The following is a 19,619-nucleotide window of genomic DNA, read 5'->3' as shown; positions in this document are numbered from 1 at the left end:
GCTTAACCGCTGTGCCACCCAGGCGCCCCAGGGTGCTTCTCTTGAAGTGGCCACAGCCCTTACTAGACAGACCTGCTATGGTTCCTGTTTCCGTCAGGTGACCTTGGTCCCTGGACATCACCACCTCCTCCGTTTGTCCTTCCAGCCTAGGAATGGCTGTGGCTTCCTGCTGATGCTGATCTCTGGCTTCCCCCACCATCCCCCTTTGGCCCCTCAGGTCTTCCATCACCCACACAACCAGCTCCTACACCAGATGTTCAGAGTGGTTGCTGTTTGTTGGCTTGGTCTTGATTGCCACAGTTGTTCTTGGTATCAAGAGTGGCTTCAGGAGGGCGCCTGGGTGGCTCAGTCTGTTGAATGTCTGCCTTCGGCTAGGTCATGATCCCAGAGTCCTGAAATCAAGCCCCAAGTTGGGCTCCCTGCTCAGCGGGGAGTCTGCTTCTCTGCCGCTCCCCTGGCTCATGCACTCTCTCTCTCTGTCTCTCAAACAAATAAAATCTTCAAAAAAAAAAAAAAAAAAGAATGGCTTCAGGAAACAGATCCCTGACTGGAATTCTGGGATGAGGTTGTTCACACGTGTCAGCTTTAATGAAATGATGTCTTTGCAGGCGGAAAAGGGGGGTACAGTTAACCTCTAGAATACTTCATCTCTAGGAGGAAGGTAGACGAGGCTTGGGGATAGACAAATGTGTTGCAATAGGAACAGTCCTTTCACTCATGAACTATGTATCCTTCTGTAAGTAACATCCTCTCTGGCCTTCTTTCTTTAAAAAAATTTTTTTTTAAAGATTTTATTTTTAAGTAATCTCTACACACACAACATAGGTCTCAAACGTACAGCCATGAGATCAGGAGTCACATGCTCTACTGACTGAGCCCGCCAGGCGCCCCTTTGGCCTTATTTCTTCCTCTGTATCTCAGTCAGTTCTGGTTGAGATAACAAAATACCATAGGCCAGGCGGCTTAAATAATAAACATTTATTTCTCACAGTTCTGGAGGCTGGGAAGTCCAAGATCAAACTACTGGCAGATTTGGCGTCTGCTTCCTGGTGTGCGGATGGTTGCCTTCTTACTGCGTCCTCACGTGGTGAGGGGGGAGAGAGAGAGGGAGAGAGGAGAGATTGTGTCTCTTCTTAAAAGGGCACTAATCCCTGGGCACCTGGCTGGCTCTGTCAGAGGAATGTGCGACTCTTGATCTCAGGGTTGTGGTTTGAGCCCCAAGTTGGGTATAGAGATTGCTTAAAATTAGAAGCTTTAGGGGCGCCTGGGTGGCTCAGTCGTTGAGCATCTACCTTCAGCTCAGGGCGTGATCCCGGGGTCCTGGGATCGAGCCCCGCATCAGGCTCCTCCCCTGGGAGCCTGCTTCTTCCTCTCCCACTCCCCCTGCTTGTGTTCCCTCTTTCACTGGCTGTCTCTATCACTGTCATATAAATAAATAAAATCTTTTAAAAAAATAAATAAAATTAGAAGCTTTAACAAATAAAAACATAACAATAATAAATTTTAAAATAATAAATAAATAAGTAAAGGTACTAATCCCACCATAGGGTTTCACCCTTATGACCTCATCTAAACCTCCCAATGGCCCCATCTCCAAATGCCATCACACTGGGGATTAGGGCTTCAACATATGAATTTTGGTGGATACAAGCATATAGTCTGTAGCACTCTGTAAAATAATAATTAATTCTCTGAAGGTTTTTAGACTCCCTAGTTCCCATCATGTTTTGGGTACAAATGAAGCCACAATAAATCTCAAATCTGGGGCACCTGGGTGGCACAGGCGCAGAGGGGGAGGGAGAAGCAGACTCCCCACTGAGCAGGGAGCCTAATGCGGGACTCAATCCCAGCACCCCGAGATCAACACCTGAGCCAAAGGCAGACGCTTAACCGACTGAGCCACCTAGGCGCCCCATAAAATAAAATCTTTTTTTTTTTTAAAGATTTTTTTAATGTATTTATTCAACAGAGATAGAGACAGCCAGTGAGAGAGGGAACACAAGCAGGGGGAGTGGGAGAGGAAGAAGCAGGCTCATAGCGGAGGAGCCTGATGTGGGGCTCGATCCCACAACGCCGGGATCACGCCCTGAGCCGAAGGCAGACGCCTAACCGCTGTGCCACCCAGGCGCCCCAATAAAATCTTTTTTTAAGTGTCTACAAATTCTTTGACATGCTCCTTGGGTCTGATTAGGGCTTAGTGACTCAATTCTAATGACTTTAAAAAGGGGAAATGGCAGAATGCAGCTACAGAAACGGATCATCAAAGGCACTGTAGCTTCCTGCTTCTTCTCTGACTGCTTGCTCTCGAGGCAGTTAGCTGCCATGAGAAACTGAGGCCTCCAGCCAACAGACAGCAAGGAACCGAGGTCTCCCAACAAGAGCCATGTGATTGTGCCATTGAGAAAGTACAACTTCCAGCCACAGCCAAATCTTCAAATTACTGCAGCCCCAGCTGATATACTGACAGCAGCCTCATGAGGACCCTGAACCCAAACCATCCAGCTAAGCCAGGCCCAGATCCCTGATCCAGAAATTGTGTGAGATAATATGTTTATTGGTTTAGCAGTCCATACAGCATGTGACTCTTTTTTTTTTTAAGATTTATTTATTTATTTAGAGAGTGCGAGCATGAGTGGGAGGGGCCAAGGGAGAGGGGGAGAGAATCTCAAGCAGATTCTGAGCTGAGCACGAAGCCTGGAACAGGGCTCAATCCCACGACCCTGAGAGCATGACCTGAGCCGAAACCAAAAGTTGGATGCTTAACTGAGTGCACCACGCAGGTTCCCCAAGAGCATGTGCCTCTGATCTTGGGGTCGTGAATTTAAGCCCCACTTTGGGTATAGAGATTACTTAAATATATTACTTAAATATTAAACAAATTTAATATATAATATATAAATTTAATAATCTATAATATATAATTTAATACATAATATGAATATTTTTGTATAAAATTTTAAAAATCACTCTAAAAACATTTGGATCGACAGATCCAAACTACCACAGAACCTTATTTCTACCCCCTCTTGGCTTTTCAAAGAACTGTGCCATTATCAGCACCTCTCTAGAAACCAGGACACCCCATTGGCTGAGGATCGAGTCATAGTGAGCAGAGGCTGGTGCATGGTGTGTGCGCGCTTTACCAGCCCTCTTTTGGTACCAAAAAGGAGACAGAATTCATGCCAGCATGAGAGGGCATTTATTGTTCAGGGGTTGGGCCCCCACGTTTTGGGGGAGCCCCCCCACCGCTTCCTCCCCCCATTGTCCCCGTGGACCCCTCAAGTGGCAGGTTGCTGAGTTGATCGTGGAGGGAGCACATCTTCAAGTGTAGATAGTCCACAGTGGCCACCTTCTCCCTGTAACGACAGAGAGTGGGGAGCTGGGGCTAACGAGGCCAGATGCCACGGGATTGGAGTGAAGAGGGTGACTCAGGCCTTTTCCCCAAGACCTCACCCTCCTCCCACGCCCTCAGCCTCCTTCCTCACTCCGGCTTCATCTTGTCCGTCAGCAGCAGGTTCTTGGCCCGTAAGGCTTCGTCTTGAGCCAGCCGAAGGGTAGAGCTCAGGGCCTCTGCCCTGACGTGTTTGGCCAAGGCCTGGCGCTCCAGCTCCTGGGGAGAGGAGTGTAGGCGCGGCTGGGCTTGCCGGACTGGGCTGGGGGTGGAGGGGGAGCTGGATCGCGGAGGGAAAGGGGCATGGGGCCCATAGGGCCCACGTTCCTCCCGCAGGGCATCCCATCATACTTTAGGCCGGAGACTGACCCCAGCATCCCACAATGTGCTGGCTTTCCAAATTCCCACTGTGTGCTAACCCTGTGTGTCCCACTGTCTGTCCCCTAATGTACTGGCTTTCTATGTCCCAGCAAGCACTAATCACCTAACATATTGTCCCCTGATGCCCATGAACCGTCATGCATTTGATATGTGTCTGGGCCCCAGCGTCCCATCATATGGTGAACTTCTACGTCCCCTAATTCATAAGACCCCACATCTCTCTATCTATTAGATCAGCATCTCAGTTACAATAATAGTCCTCAGTGCCCTGGTTCCTTATATTCACCAATGTCATGTCCCAGGTGCCATATCCTATCATGTATCAGTCCTATAGCCCTGCCATCAGTGTCTATCTCACTCACTGCAGACTTGGACCCCATCACACATGAGGTCAGTATCCCATAATACTTTAGATATCTATGTTTCAGAATGTACACAGGCCTCAAGTCCCATCAGCTACTGGGCGCGAGTCTGGGGTGCAATGCCTCAAGAATAGCTATAGTTCCACCTCCCATAATCCATTAGCTTCCAATGACCTCTATTCGCTGGGTCCCCTGTCTAACCTCAGTGATCCCATATTGCCTTTCTTAAGGTCTATAGAAAATCGGGCTTATATTCCATGAAGCTATAGACTGTGTCTGTCTGCTGTGCCCCACAACGCACCAGATCCAATATGTCACCGTGCTTTGGGCCAAGGCCATCACCCAGGGTTCCATAATGATTGACTTATGACTTACTGACCACCAAACTGCTTGCCCCTCCCCCCACCCCAATGCATCAGAGCCAAGTGTTTCCCCCAACACCTGCTGCCCACAGCTTACTGCTTCCCATCCTGCCACACACCAACAGTATCCTTGTGTCCGGGGCTCCCCTCCCGCTCCCCTGACAGAAAAGTGGGCCATGATGGCCTATGGTTCTTGGTACCAGAATCTTCTTGTGTAGCCTCTGGCAGCTGGGGCAGGCGGGAGCCAGGCCCCTCTGCTTCACCTCGTCCACTAGTGGGGTCAGTGCTCGCTCCAGCAGCTGCTGCAGGGACTCTGTGGACAGCTGTGGCCCCTGGCTGAGGGAGGAGCAGTCACCAGGTGTAAGAAGCCTAGTACCCACTCCATTGCCAGATGCCCCACTCCCAGCCACCCCACCTCCACCCAGATCTGCCTCCACTATGCATCCATGTGACCTTCCCACCATGCACTGGGGCCAGCCTACAGTGCATCAGGTCTTCTTTTCACAGTGTGGGTAGTTCCTACAATGCCTGGGGATTCCCACTCCCACAGGGTACAAGACAGCCCTCGATTCGTGTTAAAAAAAAAAGAAGAAGAAGAAGAAAGAAAGAAAAGAAAGAGAAAGAAAAAGAAAAAAAGAAAACCAACCCACATTTCCCACAATACACTAGTTAAACGTGGTCCCATATTGTACTGGAAGTCCCTCACTTCCCAGTAAGGACCAAGCATGGTATCCCTTGGTTCTCCAATGCACCAAGGTCTCACCTTTCCCACAATGTACCGAGAAACGCTGCCTCCCACCAAGTACCACATCTCAACCTTCCCACAATGCACTGGAAATCCAGGATGCTCGAAATGTATCAAATTTTTGTTCCACAAGACACTGACTTCACTTTGTAGGGAGGGGGAAAAAATCTGGCTGCCATAACGCAGCAGGACTAGCCTGTCCTAAAATGCATGGGGATTTCCCAAAGTGAACCCCGCCTCCCCCGCCTTGGGCAGTGCCTCATCTTCTTCAATGTTCTGTCCTCAACGTGACCCAGAATGCACCAGGCCCTGCCAGGCCCCTGTCCCCTTACCTGGCACAACGGCCACAGGAGCCTTGGGGTGGCCGATCCAGGTTCATGGAGAGGTCAGACCCTCTTCGAGAACTCTGAAATTGCCGTCCCAGCTCCTCCAGAATAGGTTTCACTGGGCCCAGCCCCTCCAGGTCGCTCCTCAGTGAAGCCACAGACACTGCTGATCGCTCCACCCTGAGGTGTGAGAGTAACCAGTGCTGCGAGGTCTCCTCTCCAACAATAATGTCGTCTCCACACTCCACCCATTATCAGCCCAGCTCCATTTTTGCCATCTAGTCTGCAATACTCCCGCCACGCCTGCCCCTCTCTGCTCTGATTGGCCCTTCCTTTGTGTTTTACGTTCTGGAATGCCCCTCCCTGTTCTCTTAACTGGCTTTCCCCGTGCCACTTGGCTCCTCCCTTTGTCCTCTTAAGGCATGGAACTGGACCCTTTTCTAATTGGCCCCGCCCTTCGGTCCTTATTGGGTATAGCACGCCCCCCACCTTCTAATTAGAGCTTCCTCCTGCCATTCCATGGTCTCTACCGCTAGGCCCCAGCTGATTGGCCCATCCCTTTTCTTCGCCTTGGTTCTTACATTGTGCACAGCTCGTCCGCCCGGCCCCGCAGCTCCTGCAGGCCCCGCGCCGCCTGCGCCTGCTCACGCTGAGCCCGCTCCCACTGGCCCAGGAAGCCGTCCAGCCTGCCGCCCAGGCCCCCGAGCAGCCGCAGGGCCTCCTGCACTGCCCCCTCCTCCTGATGCCAGCGGGCAGTCAGCGAGGACACCTCTCTCCTGGAGAGGCAGAGGTAAGGATCAGGTCAAGGCTCAGGTTTGGACACGTCCCCAGCAGCCCCGCCCCGCCCATTGCTCTGGACCCATCCAACTCCCAAATTCTTCTGTCCTGTCCATTTCTTGTAATCCTCCCATGTCCTACAGAACCCTGTCTCTATCCCCTTATCGGGTATCCTGGCCCTTCCCTGGTCCTGCCCCCGAGCCCCACATCAGTTCCACCAGACATTGCTTCTTTAAGGCGCCGCTCACATCAACTTTGTTCCCTTGAAGTTGGAGCCTCCGAGGACCTGTCCCCTACCCAAACCTGCCCACCCTAGTTTCACCAGACCTCCCTTCTGCCAACCCTATACTCAAACTCAGTCCAGCCTTTCCAGGTCACCATTCACAACGCACTCCCTCCTAGCTCTTTGAGGCTCCACTGTGTAGGCCCTGTGCCCTAAGATCTTCGAGGTTCCACCCTCAGGCCCACCCATTTTAGCTCCTTGAGGCTTCACGCCGCCCCGCCCCCCTGTCCCACTCGCCTCAGCTCCTCAAGGCCAGCAGAGACCTTCTGCATCTCCTGTTCGCTTACGATGGGGCCCTCCCCTGCCCGGGGCCCCATGCCCCAGCCGCCTGGGGCCATGCTGCGCGGTCGTGGGGGTTCGTTGGGGCTCCCTGGTGGGCCACAGCAGCCAGGGGACTGGGCGGTGGGGCCCAAGCCGTGCCGAGAGAGGCCGGCGTCCAGCTTCTGCTCCAGCTCTTGCAGCTCAGCCTCCTGTCTCCGCGGTGTCTCATCCTGCAGTTGCCGCTGGAGGTAGCGCAGCTTCTCCTGGGCAGGAGAGGAAGGCAGGGTTACAGTGTCCAGCCCCTTGCCTCCCACAGCCACCTCCACCCCCAAAGCTGCCCATTGAATCCCCGAGATTGGAAAGTATTTGGATGTGGAATGGAATATCGGGAAGTCCCAGTTCAAGTCTAAATGGACTCTCGACTGCTGTGACTAGGGAGGCTTGTCCCATTTGAAGCCTGGTTGGAGGACTCCCTTTAACCTCCGAATTCCTTGCCTCCATGTCTCCATCCAGCCCTCCACCCCCACTCCAGTTCTCCGTGGTGTCAAATTCCAGACCCTTCTGTTTAGGAGGGACAATAGAAGCTTTTCCAACATTTTGCTGGGACATGAGTGGGAATGTGGGCAGGACAGGCATTCCTGCTCAAAGCCCGACACGAATCCCTCACCGAATGTGACTGTGCATGGAGGTCATCGTGAAGGGGCAAGTGTGGTGGTGGGGGTGGCAGGGTGGGAAGTCCCACCCGAAGTCTACCTCAAGTACCTCATGCATCTGATCCTCTTCCCCAAATCCCCCCCTCACCTCCAGCAGGGCAGAGTTCTGCTTCAGGACGTTGGTTTTTATTTCAGCATCTTCCACCGACCGGGTCACCTTCCGGCAGTTCTCCTGGGTCAGGACACCAGGGCGGGGGCCCTGCCTTCCAATTCCAGTTCCGCCTCCCAACCCCTACCCTCCCTAGTTTCATATACAACCCCTCAGACAAGACACACCCACTTCTTTCCGGAAGCCTGCCTTCTGCTCACTGGTCTGCCCCTTATCTGCCTGGTTCCCTTGACCTAAGGGATGGCTTCCTCCTTAGACCCCCTCCAGGCTACTTGTCCACTTCCACCTTGCTCCTGTCTATGACTCCATGCCTCCTCACATTTCTTCCCACCCTCACCTCTACCTACTTCCCCTCCCTACTCCCACCCCACTCTTGCCCCCTAGCTGCTCACCTTCAGTTGACTACAGTACCCTTCCAGTTCTTCTGCTTCTTGCCGCCTTCTTTCTAGATTCTCACTCAGCACAGAACACTCACTCTGGAGCACAGAAGGGAGGAGAGGTTAGCCAGGGCCATAGGGAATACCCCTTGGGGAGGAGAGGCTGGGCCTGGGGAAGGTCCCTTTCCCTTCTGAGCCTCAACCGTCCCAAGCTGGGTGGTGGGTACACTGGGTTGGAGGAGAGCTGTAAGAGCAGAACGTGGCTATGGAGGAAGAGGAGGTATTGGGGAGGGTCCCCCCACCTGCAGCGTCTGCACGTGCTGGTTAACCCTGGTGGTCTTTTCCTTCAAGCTGGTGATGGAGTCTTTGGCGCGGACCAATCCGCTGTTGACCCCACTCTGGGGAAGAATGGGAGAAGGTGGGTCAGTTGGTGTGTGCGAGCAAATCTCAACCCCAAGCAAAAGGTCAAGAACTGGGAGGAGGCTGGGTTTACACCTCGATTCTGCCCTGGAATGGCTGTGTGACTTCGGGCCAGGGCTACACCTCTTTGATTCTTCGTATTTCTGCTCCGTAAAACTGGGGGATGGACTTATTTTCTGCTTGGTGGAATGGAAGGAAAATAAGTAGGATCTAGGAGGGAGTGGGGGCTTGGGGGAGCACTTAGACACATGGGAGAAGGATGGTCTCAACCAAACAGAGATAAATGCCCCTGGGATCCACACACATAAATAAGATAAACTGTTAAAACACATGCTCTGTCTTTCTCTCCAGGCGTTGGAAAAAAATTTTTAAGATAACCCACTTTCCAGATCCAAGCACTCACTCTGCACTAGGCCAAACACGCACATTTTCCCTTTTATTCCTCAAAGCCACACCTCTTGAGGTTGTTTGGCCCATTTGGCAAGCGAGGAAAAGGAGGCTTAGAGAAAAAATGCCCCTGTACACAGCCCATGAGATGGCCTTGTCGTAATTTAAACCCAGAGCCTTTGTTTTAAACCATGACACCACGAGCGAGGCCTGTGATCATCGCCACCTTATATCACCAGAAAATGATTTGTGACTCATGCCAAGCAAACTGTGGCTCAAGAGGGCTGCCTGTGACAGGATCCTCTCTGCTCTTTCACGTTTACAGAGGAGTTAGCCCGGTACGTGACTGTCCAGCCAAAGACTACATTTCCCAGACTCCCTTGCAAGTAGGTGTGGCCATATGACAAAGTTTTGGCCAATGGGATGTGAGTAGCAACGATGTAGGCAATTTCTAATTCATGCCTTTCTTAAAGGAGAAGAGGGGACACGTCCCCCTTTCTCTCTTCTTACTGGCTGAAGTGCAAAGTTGATGGCTAAAGGCTGTGCAACCATCTTGGACCAGTTGGAGCACGCAAAAAGATAGAAGCCTGAATCCCCAACACTGTGAGCCCGTGTACTCAAATTCCAATCACTTATGAAGACTTACAAGTGAGAGAGAACATTTTCCATCTAGCTTAACCAGTGCTATTTTGTGTCTTTTTGTTATGGCAGCCAAACTTGTGACTTAATATCTGAACCCCCAGAACACAGGACCCTGTAACCTGCTGCATTTGAAGAGCAAGCCTGCTGTCCTTGTTGAGACCTTTATGTGAGAAATAAACTATCTTACTTAAGCCAGTTACTTTGGTTTCCTTCACAGTTGCTGAACTAATTCACAAACAGAAAAGAGAGGACAGTTTCCTCCATTGTAAGATACGGACAACATCACATTTCTGGAATGATTGCTCTGGAGAACAGGTGTGAAAAGAAGTACGGTATTTAAGGCGACATAGGTAAAATAGTGGAACCCCAAAATTCCACCTCTTCATAAAAACAATGAAACAACTGCCAAAACTTGTAAGAGTCAAGTAATTGAGAAGATATAACTGTTGTAAATATATATGCACCAGAGCTTTAAAATGCATGAAAAAGGGGCTCCTGAGTGGCTCAGTCAGTTACGCGTCCACTCTTGGTTTTGGCTCAGATCATGATCTCATGGATGGTGAGAATGAGCCCTGCATCAGGCTCTGCAATCAATGGGGAGTCTGCTTGAAGATTCTCTCCTTTTGCCCCTCACCCAATGTGCACAAGTGCACAGGCTTGCTCTCTCAAATAAATCTTTTTTAAAAAGATTCTCTCTCTCCCTCTCCCTTTGCCACTCCCCCTGCTCTCTCTCTCTCTTTCAAAAAAAAAAAAACTTAAAAAAAAAAGAAGTCAACACAGAAAGAAATTTGGGGAACTAACAAATCTATGGAAACTAGACATTCATAAAACAACCAATAAGTAGAAAAATCAAAGAAAAATATAAAACACTTTGGGGTGGAGGAAAGTGAAAACACAACATCCAAAAACTTATGGGATGCAGTGAAAGCAGTACTTTGAGGAAAATTTAGAGCTCTAAACACCTTCAGAAAAGAAGAAAGAACTCAGAGTCAATAACCTAGCTTTCCTTCTTAAGAAACTAGAAAAAGAAGAGCAAGACAAACCCAAAGCTAGCAGAAGGAAGCAATAAAGACTGGAGTGCAGAAACATCAAAATCGAGAATAGCTGAAGTCGACAAAACTGGAAGTTGTTTTTTGAAAAGATCAACACAGTTGACAGATCTATAGCAAGACTGACCATGGAAGAGAAGACTCAAATTACTAAAATTGGGAAGGAAAGAGGGGACATTGCTATGAAGCTTAGGGAAAGAAAAAGGACTATAAGAGAATACTATGAACAGGGTGCCTGGCTGGCTCAGTCAGTGGAATGTGCAACTCTTGATCTTGGGGTTTTGAGTTCAAGCCCCACATCGGGTATAGAGATTGCTTAAAAATAAAATATTATTTTACCTCTCTCTCTCTCTCTTTGTATTTTAGAGAGAGAGAGAGAGAATGCAGGTGGGGGCAGGAGCAGAGAGAGAGGGACAAGCAGACTCTGCGTTGAGTGTGGAGCCCGACATGGGGCTCGATCACATGACCCTGAGATCTTGACCTGAGCCAAAATCAAAGAGTTGGATGCTTAACCAACTGAGCCACCCAGGCACTCCAAAATATTTTTTTAAAAAAGAGAATACTATGAACACTTGAATGCCATCAAACTTGATTATTTTGATGAAACAGGGAAATTCCTAGAAACAAACTATCAAAAGTGATTCAAAAAGAAATAGGACATCCGAACAGACCCTTGAGAAGTAAAGAAATTGAGTTAGTTCCAACAAAGAAAAGCCTAGTACCAGACAGCTTCACTAGTGAATTCTACCAGTCATTTAGGAAAGAATTGCTACCACTGCAACTCCAACTCTTCAGAAACAAAAAGAGGAGGGAGCAGTTCCTAACTCATTCTATGTGGCCAGTGTTACCCTGGTACCAGAACCAAAGACATTCCAAGAAAATAAAACTAGAACCCAATATCCCTTCTGAATAGTCACAAAATCCTCAACAAAACACTAGCAAGCCAAATCCAGCAGCCTAAAAACAAGAATTTACACCATGACCAAGTAGGATTTATCTTACGAATGCAAGTTTGGTTAACATATGAAAATTAATTTTAAAATCCATATGAAAATCAATGTAATATATCATAATAATAGAATAAAAGGAGAAAACACACACAGTCATGTCAACTGACAGGAAAAGCATTTGACAAAATCTGACACCGTTCCATAATAAAAACACTCATCAACCCAAAATAGAAGGGAACTTCCTCATCCTGATGACTGGCTTGTACAAATAAAGCCCCACAAAATCTCGTGTTTTGAAATATGTCCACAAATTCTTTGACACCCCTTTCATATGAGGAGGCTTATACCCCTCACTTGAGTGTGAGCTGAACTTAGTGACTCTCCCACTTAGTAAACAGAATCAGGCAGAAGTGATGGTGTGTGATTTAAGAGACGAGTTCATAAGAGGAACCGTGGCTTCCTGCCTGCCCTCTCTTGCTCTGGGGAGTAACTGCCATGTCATAAGCAGCCACTCGTGGGGAGGCCCACGGGGCCAGGAAATGAGTCTCCCTCTAAGAGCCGTGTGAATGTGGATGTGCAACCTCCAGCCCCAGTCAAGCCTTCAGATGGCTGCAGCCCCTACTGAAAGTTTGGGTCCAACCTCATGAGGGATCCTGAACATGAGGCAGAACCACCCAGCTAAACCATTCCAGGTTGGTTGGTTAGCATTGGTGGTTCAGTGGTAGGATTCTCGCCTCCCCGGTTGGTCGTTTGAAGTTTGGGGATAATTTTTTTCACAGTGATAGCTAACCAATACAAAAAGTGGTATTTTTAACTGAAGACCCAGAAGGTCTTGGGCTTCCTGTAGCCATTCTGGGAAACAAGGAAAGCAGGTCCTGGGGTCAACTCAGTTCTCCCACTTAGTAGTTGTACGACCTCAGGGAGAGGGGCTTCACCTCTCTGCACCTCTGTTACCCTCCCTGTCACATGGAGTTGGGGCTTAGAGTGACCCTCCCAGAGCTGCTGTTTGGAGGAACACAGGCTGGCTCAGAAAGGCTCCTGGTCAATAATTCTTGAGAAGGGGCAGTTTGGGTCCCTGGAGGTGAGTTTCAGCTTTACTGAGAGCAGATCAGGGGGTGGTGAAGGCAGAGCCTGTCAGCCCTGGCTGAGAAGTGAAAGGCATGATGGGGGGGGCGTCAGAGATGGGGACAAATCCCTCCTTGGCCACCCATAGGCTGCAACTCAGCTATCTAACCCCCCACTCTGAGCGTGCTTCAGTTTCCTTTCTTATAAAACAGGAATGATGATACCTTGGCTCAGGTGGCAGTGAGAAAGGGTCAACGAGATGGTATGATCGATAAGGCAAGCTCAGTGATTAGTGTCAGTGTTGTTAAAAGTAACAGCGGGCAGAAATGACCAGGAAGGGGCTTAGCACCAAGATCTCACAGCAGCCTCCAGGAATTCTACGGACAGCAAGACAAGTCCTGAGCAAAGGTCAAAAGCCCTGCCCTGTGCATCTTTGCCTTGATTTACTGACCTTCTCAAAAAGCAATACCACCATCTCAGTTCCTCCTCTGGCCTCATAAAGGTGTCAGAGCTTAAGACAGGAGCCAAAGCTGTCTGCCTTGTGTTCTGCTGTTCTCCATCCAGTCTGGGAATTGTCATCTCAACCACGGTCCCCAGGCATCCAATTCTCTTCCCTCTCTCTAGTTCTCTGTCCCCCTGCCTCTGGTCTCTGCCCCCCTCTCGCTGGGTTTCCGCCCCCTTCTCTCTGCCTGTCTCCAGCATCTCTCCTGATGTGGCTCAGGTGCGGAGTGCCAGGATGTGCTCTTGCTGTCCACACTCTCCCTGCTCTACACATACCCCTGGGTATTGGCCATCGTTACTTTTCCATTTCACAGAGAAGGAACCTCAACAACCCCCCCGCCCCGGGAGGCTGATGCATCCTTCCAGGCCCACAGCGAGCTCTCCCCTGGGTGTCACGATCTGCTGGGGAATGTGACTCAGAAACAACTCTGGTGGGAGGCAGAGCTCTGCAGGTACTGTGTGAGCAATGCTCGCAGACAGGGAGGACACTGTTCTGGCCGAGGGAGATGTCTCTCTGCCCTGTTCTCATCTCTCCATCTGGCCATTCCATCCTGGACCCTAGCCCAGCCTCCTGTCCCCCCTCCCTGCCTCCAGTCTCCGCCTTCCAAACATCCCCACACCAGCTGCAGAAGAGTCTTCTAAGGAAAGAAAGGACCTTTGCTCTCACATCACCTGGTTTCTAGTCCTGGCCCTGTCTCTTACAGGCTCTCCTACCTTGCAAAGGTCACTCCACCTCTCTGGAGTGTTATTTTTGTTTTCATCTTTAAACTGGTAATTATACCAGTTCCCTGACAGAACTTCTAAGGGAAGAAAAGGAGACCCCCACCACAGGGATGTAGCACAGTGCCTAGAACACAGTGGGTGCTCAGTAAATGGGTGCTCAGTCCAAACTCCTGAACTGTTCCTCTCTACTACCCAGGAACCCTCAATGGCTCCCCATTGGCCTCAGGCATGCACCCACATTTCTCAGCCTGTGTGGCCTCTGCCTTCCCCACTCCAGCCTCGTCTCTCTCACATACCACACTCCAGCCCCAGAGACCAGTTTGTAGTTACTCCCCTTCTTTGGCCTCTTTTAAACCTCTGTCCTTTTGCACTTCCTGTTCCAGCTAGCTAGAACGCCATTCCCTGTCTTCTGCTTGGGGAACGCCTTCCTTATCTTCAAGATCCAGCTTATGTGTTGCCTTTCTGGAAAGCCTCCCGTGGGCATGGCCAACTGGGCAAGGCCACCCTCTTCAGGGCTCCCACAGGGACCTCGGCTGTCCCCCAAATGCACCCAAGTTGTCCCCCAACTCCTAAGACTGCCTGCACTCCTTATAAGCTGTGTGACCTTGGCTGTGCTATTTAACCTTTTTTAGGCCTCAATATCTTCATCCGTGAAATGGGGATAAATCATAACAAAAACCAACACTTCTTCTGGGCTCACAGCTGGCTACGGTGCTAAAGAAACATTCTACACGAAGGAAACATTCTACAGTCTCTTCATTGTCATGACAACCTCATGAAGTGGGTGTGGTTACGTCCAGAACTCTGTCCTGCTCTATTTCCTGCTCCTACACCAGGGCCTGGCGCATCGTAGGTGTTCAAGACGTACTTGAACAAATCATGCATTTCTATGTTCGGATGGGGATGCTGAGGCTCCTGGAACATAGAAAGCGCTCAGTAAACGCTACTGAATCTTATTAGCATCATTATGACCATGGTTATTACTCGTGTAATTCTCAGAGTCCGAGTCCAGTCCAGCTCAGGGCCTGGCCCAGTGGAAGCCTGGCCGGGATAGAGGTTGGCTGGGAAGTTAAAGAATCAAACCGTAGCACTCCATGCTCTAGCCAGGAATTCTCTAAATTCCCCCTGGATCTTGCTCACCTACCAGCTTTGCCTCAGACACTTAGGTGATCCCCTCAGAGAACTCCTACTACACCGTCGAAGCCCAGGTCCAACACTGCCTCCTCCAGGAAGCATTCTCTCATCTTCCCAGCCTGGTTTGAGTTGCCCTTCTCTGGAATACCCAGTGTTCCCTCCATTATGGAAATTTATCACCCCTGGCTGTCTCACCCCCACCAGACCAGGAGAGCTCCCCAAGTTTGGGAACCTGGCCTGACTCCTATATATGGCTCCAGCCTCACCCAGGACATGTGGAAGTGAGTGGATGAAATAAAAGACCAATTCCTACGCAGAAAGCATCATTCCAACCAGGATGGAACGGAGTCATGGCTGGCCATTCGGGGAGAAGGAGGCAGTTCCTCTGGGCCTTGAGGGTCACCAGAACCATCTCATTCCAAGTCAAGAAGACACCCCTCCCCCCATCCTCAGTATTTGCCTACCACCAGGGTGAAGACCCTCATCTTCCCTAGCCAGGGCCCCTCACCAGTATTTCTGTGATATCTGGGTCATCTGAAGCCCAGGGTGGGGTGGGGGAGGCAGGGGGCACTGGCAGCACAAGCGGGCCACTGTCTTCCGTGGTTGAGTCTGTCCCCGAGGTGTCCGTGGGCTCCATAGCAGCCAGGTTGAGCAGTGACACATTGGTGCAGGCCGAGGACCGTTTGAGGTTCAGGCACCAGTGCATCGGCTCGTGGGACATCCTAGGTTCCACCCTGGGGAGGAGAAGCAGTCAGGGGGTTCAAGGTGCAGCCCCAGTGGATACGGCCCCTCCTGCCTCCCTGTCTCCACACCCCCTGCTCTCTCTGATTCCAGCCTTGCCACCCACTTTCTTCCTCCTCCTCCTCTGTCCCTGCTGCTGGATTTTTTCTTCCTTCTCCATCCTCTCTGCCTACTTCTTTCCCCCCCATTAGTCCTCCTTCCTTCTCCTGAGTTTGTCCTTCCCCACTGACCTTTTCCTTCCTCCCTTCATCCCCACTACCTTCTTCCTCTCTTCCTCTCACACACTGCCACCACCCTCTTGTCCGCCTCTCCCCTGCCGCCCCTCCCCCTCCCCTTCCTCCAGCACCCACGGTGGGACTCGTGCTCTGTTGGAGGCTGTGCTGGGCATTAGGAACGTCCCCGACAGGGTGCGACAAACCCACCCGTGGAATGACACGGCCTTCTTTTTCTTCGTGATCCCCTTGGCTGGGGTGGTCACCCCCCCAGGAGCCTCGGGGACCAGCTGGGAGCGGCTCTCGACCCCCGCAGGGGGGTCTCCGGCCTCATGGATCTCTTTAGACTGCCAGATTGTCTTCACCACCACACTCGCCATGGCATGTGGGGGGGGGCCCTGGTCCCAGGGGTTCCTTCTTCTGAGACTCTCCTCCTACTCTGACCAGGGACCCTCAAAGTCCCTGTCCCACAGCCTGCCTCATAAAGGACCCAACCACTGGGCCCCAGTAAGGGGGGGGGCATAAGAGTAGAGAAAGGTATTGGCAAGCACGTTCCCACAGGGGGTTTCTGTGAACACCTTCTAGTTCTTTTTCTTTTTAAAAATATTTTATTTAGTTATTTGACCGAGAGAGAGAGAGAGAGAGAGAGAGAGAGCAAGAGCACAAGCAGGGGGAGTGGCAGGCAGAGGGAGAAGCAGGCTCCCCACTGAGCAGAGGGCCCGACATGGGGCTTGATCCCAGGACCCTGGGATTATGACCTGAGCCAAAGGCAGACACTTAACCTACTGAGCCAACCAGGCGCCCCGAACACCTTCTAGTTCTACTGAATACATCCCTTCCATTAGAATTGCAATGGATTTATTCATTCTAGTCCGGAACTTAAAATGGATGGGTCCACTGGTTCTTGGGAGGGGTTCAACTTCCCTTCCCCTGAGACTGTGGGGTCACCCAGCCCCCATCCCCCCATTCAGACTTAATTCTTCATGGAGTACCCTTGACTTGACACCTTCTGGGATCTGGGAGACCGTGGTGAATGAGGATTGAGTCCCAGTGCTGGAGGATCCAACATTTTGGGTTGGGGGTGGGGGAGCAGGGAGGCAACAGACAGAAACAAACCAAAATACCAGATGTCAGTAAGTGATATAAGGAGAATCAACCCCAGGGGATGGTGGTGCCTGTGCTTGTGGAAGCCCATCGATTTGCGCACTTGGGATGTGAGACTTTTATTGCGTGTGGCTCTTGCCTATTAAAAAAAGAAACTAAACAGACATTGAACTATAGTCAGTGATAGGCATTTTGAAGGATTTGGGGTTATAGCAGTTTCTGGGGCTGCCGTAACAAGGTCCCACAGACTGAGGTGGCTTAAACAACAGACATTTGTAGTCTCCCGGTTCCGGAGACCAGGGAGTCCAAGATCAGGGTGTCCGCAGGCTGTGAGGGAGGGTCTGTTCCAAGCCTCTGTCCTTGCTTCTGGTAGCCCAGCCATGATTTGGCCTGTCAATGCTAATCTCCTGTGTCTTCACCTGTTTTCTCTGTATATGTCTCTCTCTGCATCCCAGCTCCCCCCATTTTAAGGACATGGCCATGGGGATGCCTGGGTGGTTCAGTAAATTAAGTGTTTGACTTCAATTCAGGTCATGATTTAGGGTCCTGGGATTGAGGTCCACATTGGGCTCCCTGCTCAGCACGGAGTGTGCCTCTTCCTCTGCCCCTCACCCTGCTCATGTGCATGCTCTCTCTCTCTCAGATAAATAGATAAAATCTTAAAAAAAAAAAAAAAAGGACACGGTCATGGTGCCTGGCTGGCTCAATCAGAGGAGCGTGTGACTCTTGATCTCAGGGCCATGAGTTTGAGCCCTATGTTGGGTGTAGATTACTTAAATGAATGAATAAATTAACTTAAGAAAAAAAATAAGGACACGGTCATGTTGGATTAGGGCCCACTCAAATGACCTCATACTTGATCATCGGCAAGGACCCTATTTCCAAATAGTCAGATTCACAGGTCCTGCGGGTTAGGACTTCAACATGGACACAGGATGATGTCAGGACACAACTCAACCCACAAGAGAGATGAACTGTGTTGGTGTCTGAAACTTATACTTTGTATGCGTCAAAACACAAAATGGATTGATGGAAGGAGGGAGGGAAGGCCAGATGGAGAAATATGGACTGGATCAAGTGGTGTATGACGTTAATAATGGAATGGAGGTCGAAAGGGAGGCTATCTATATGTATGTCCACTGTACAGTTGTTTCAACTCTCTGAATATTTAGAAATTTTCATAATAAAATGTTGGGGTAGAAACTTGGTGATGGGCATGAAATGGTCTGATGAGGACAGCTTACTTTAAAATAATCCAGTAGGGGGGATGCCTGGCGGGCTCAATTGGTGGAGCATGTGACTCTTTATCTTGGGATTGTGAGTTCAAGCCCCACATTGGGTATAGAGATTACTTAAAAATAAAATCCTTGGGGCGCCTGGGTGGCTCAGTCAGTTGAGCATCTGTCTTCAGCTCAGGTCATGATCCCAGGGTCCTGGGATCAAGCCCCAAATCGGGCTCCCTGCTCAGCGGGGAATCTGCTTCCCCATCTGCCTCTCACTCATGCTCTCTCTCTCAAATAAATAAATTAAAAAGTCTTTTAAAAAAAATCCTTAAAAATAATCCAGTGGGAGGTGAGGAAGTGAAATGGAGGGGTTACAGGTGAAACAGTCGAGGTCATAGGTTGAGAATTGTTGGAGCTGGCTCTATGAGGGTGCATTATTCCTTCCCACTTTGGGGGATATTTGAAATTTTCTGTAGTAGACTTTTTCCTTAGAGAGTGAGAGAGAGCACGTGCATGGGGGCAGGGGCAGAGGGAGGAGAGAATCTTAAGCAGACTCCATGCACAGCATGGAACCCAAGGGGGTTCAATCTCATGATCCTGAGATCATGCTCTGAGCCAAAATAAAGAGTCGGACACTTAACCAACTGAGCCACCCAGGTGCCCCCGTAACAGACTTTTTCAAATGCTGTATAATGTGTTCAAATATGATAGGGAGTAGTTACTTTAATTCCCTACATCCAGCAGTTCTCTCTTGAGCTGAGATCTGAGGCTGGGGGAGGCAGGGGTTGGGGGGTGTAGGAATGGGTCTGGAGGGTCTGAATGGCCAAGAGGAGGCCAATGTGTCTGGAGCATTTATGATGGGGAAGCACACAGCTGATTAATGTTGTAAAAAGTGCACTGGTGTGTGTGGGGGATGCACTGTGTGTGGCCAGGTTGGAAGCAGGGAGAGCCCTGAGGGATATCACTGCAAGATTCCAGGTAAGAGATGATGGTGATGGACTGCATGGGGTGAGACAGTGGCGACAGAAGGAGGTGGCTGACTTCAGCTGTGTTCTACCCTTAGTTTGGGGTGGAGGGACAGGAAGGGGAGTTTCTGGCAAGAGTGCCCGGGAGATTGATGGTGGGCCCATTTGCCCAAATGGGAAGACTGGGGATGAATCCAGTTTTTCTGGAGAAAATCAAGAGTTGGTTTGCTGAGGCCAGATTCTTAGAAGCTCTTGCTGGTTCAGTCCATGAGATCCTTGAAGGGCTCCTGGTGTTTCCTCTTAATGCTCCATCTTAAAGCCAAAAAGGGTCTGCTCAAAGCTCATTAGACCCCCAAATGTGGACTTATTCATAGTCTGGTCTTTTTTTTTTTTTTTTTTTTTTTTTTTTTTTTTTA

The 19,619-nt window shown here is 50.2% G+C and overlaps 1 protein-coding gene across 9 annotated transcripts in view; it reads right to left on the bottom strand.

Annotated features, from left to right (window-relative positions):
- Positions 1-3,187: 3,187 nt before the first annotated feature.
- TSKS (testis specific serine kinase substrate) overlaps positions 3,188-19,619 on the bottom strand; it is a 17,877-nt gene continuing 1,445 nt past the window's right edge. The window contains exons 1-11 of one of the 9 annotated variants that reach the window (XM_019798147.1): positions 16,122-16,330; positions 15,467-15,692; positions 8,390-8,485; positions 8,103-8,186; positions 7,690-7,800; positions 6,865-7,151; positions 6,149-6,343; positions 5,574-5,747; positions 4,697-4,832; positions 3,454-3,653; positions 3,188-3,356 (exon numbers count right to left, since the gene is read on the bottom strand). In XM_019798147.1, coding sequence (XP_019653706.1) covers positions 3,200-3,356; positions 3,454-3,653; positions 4,697-4,832; positions 5,574-5,747; positions 6,149-6,343; positions 6,865-7,151; positions 7,690-7,800; positions 8,103-8,186; positions 8,390-8,485; positions 15,467-15,692; positions 16,122-16,291 — 1,836 coding nt within the window. In that variant the 5' untranslated portion in view covers positions 16,292-16,330 and the 3' untranslated portion in view covers positions 3,188-3,199. Of the gene's footprint in view, positions 3,357-3,453; positions 3,654-4,696; positions 4,833-5,573; positions 5,748-6,148; positions 6,344-6,864; positions 7,152-7,689; positions 7,801-8,102; positions 8,187-8,389; positions 8,486-15,466; positions 15,693-16,121; positions 16,331-19,619 lie in introns of those variants that run through there. The other 8 variants (XM_019798149.1, XM_019798148.1, XM_002917830.3 and 5 more) reach the window with 8 other exon arrangements.

The sequence above is a fragment of the Ailuropoda melanoleuca genome, chromosome 12, assembly GCF_002007445.2.
Source record: "Ailuropoda melanoleuca isolate Jingjing chromosome 12, ASM200744v2, whole genome shotgun sequence".
In the NCBI taxonomy this organism is placed as follows: domain Eukaryota; kingdom Metazoa; phylum Chordata; class Mammalia; order Carnivora; family Ursidae; genus Ailuropoda; species Ailuropoda melanoleuca.
This window is presented reverse-complemented; position numbering and strand designations above follow the sequence as displayed.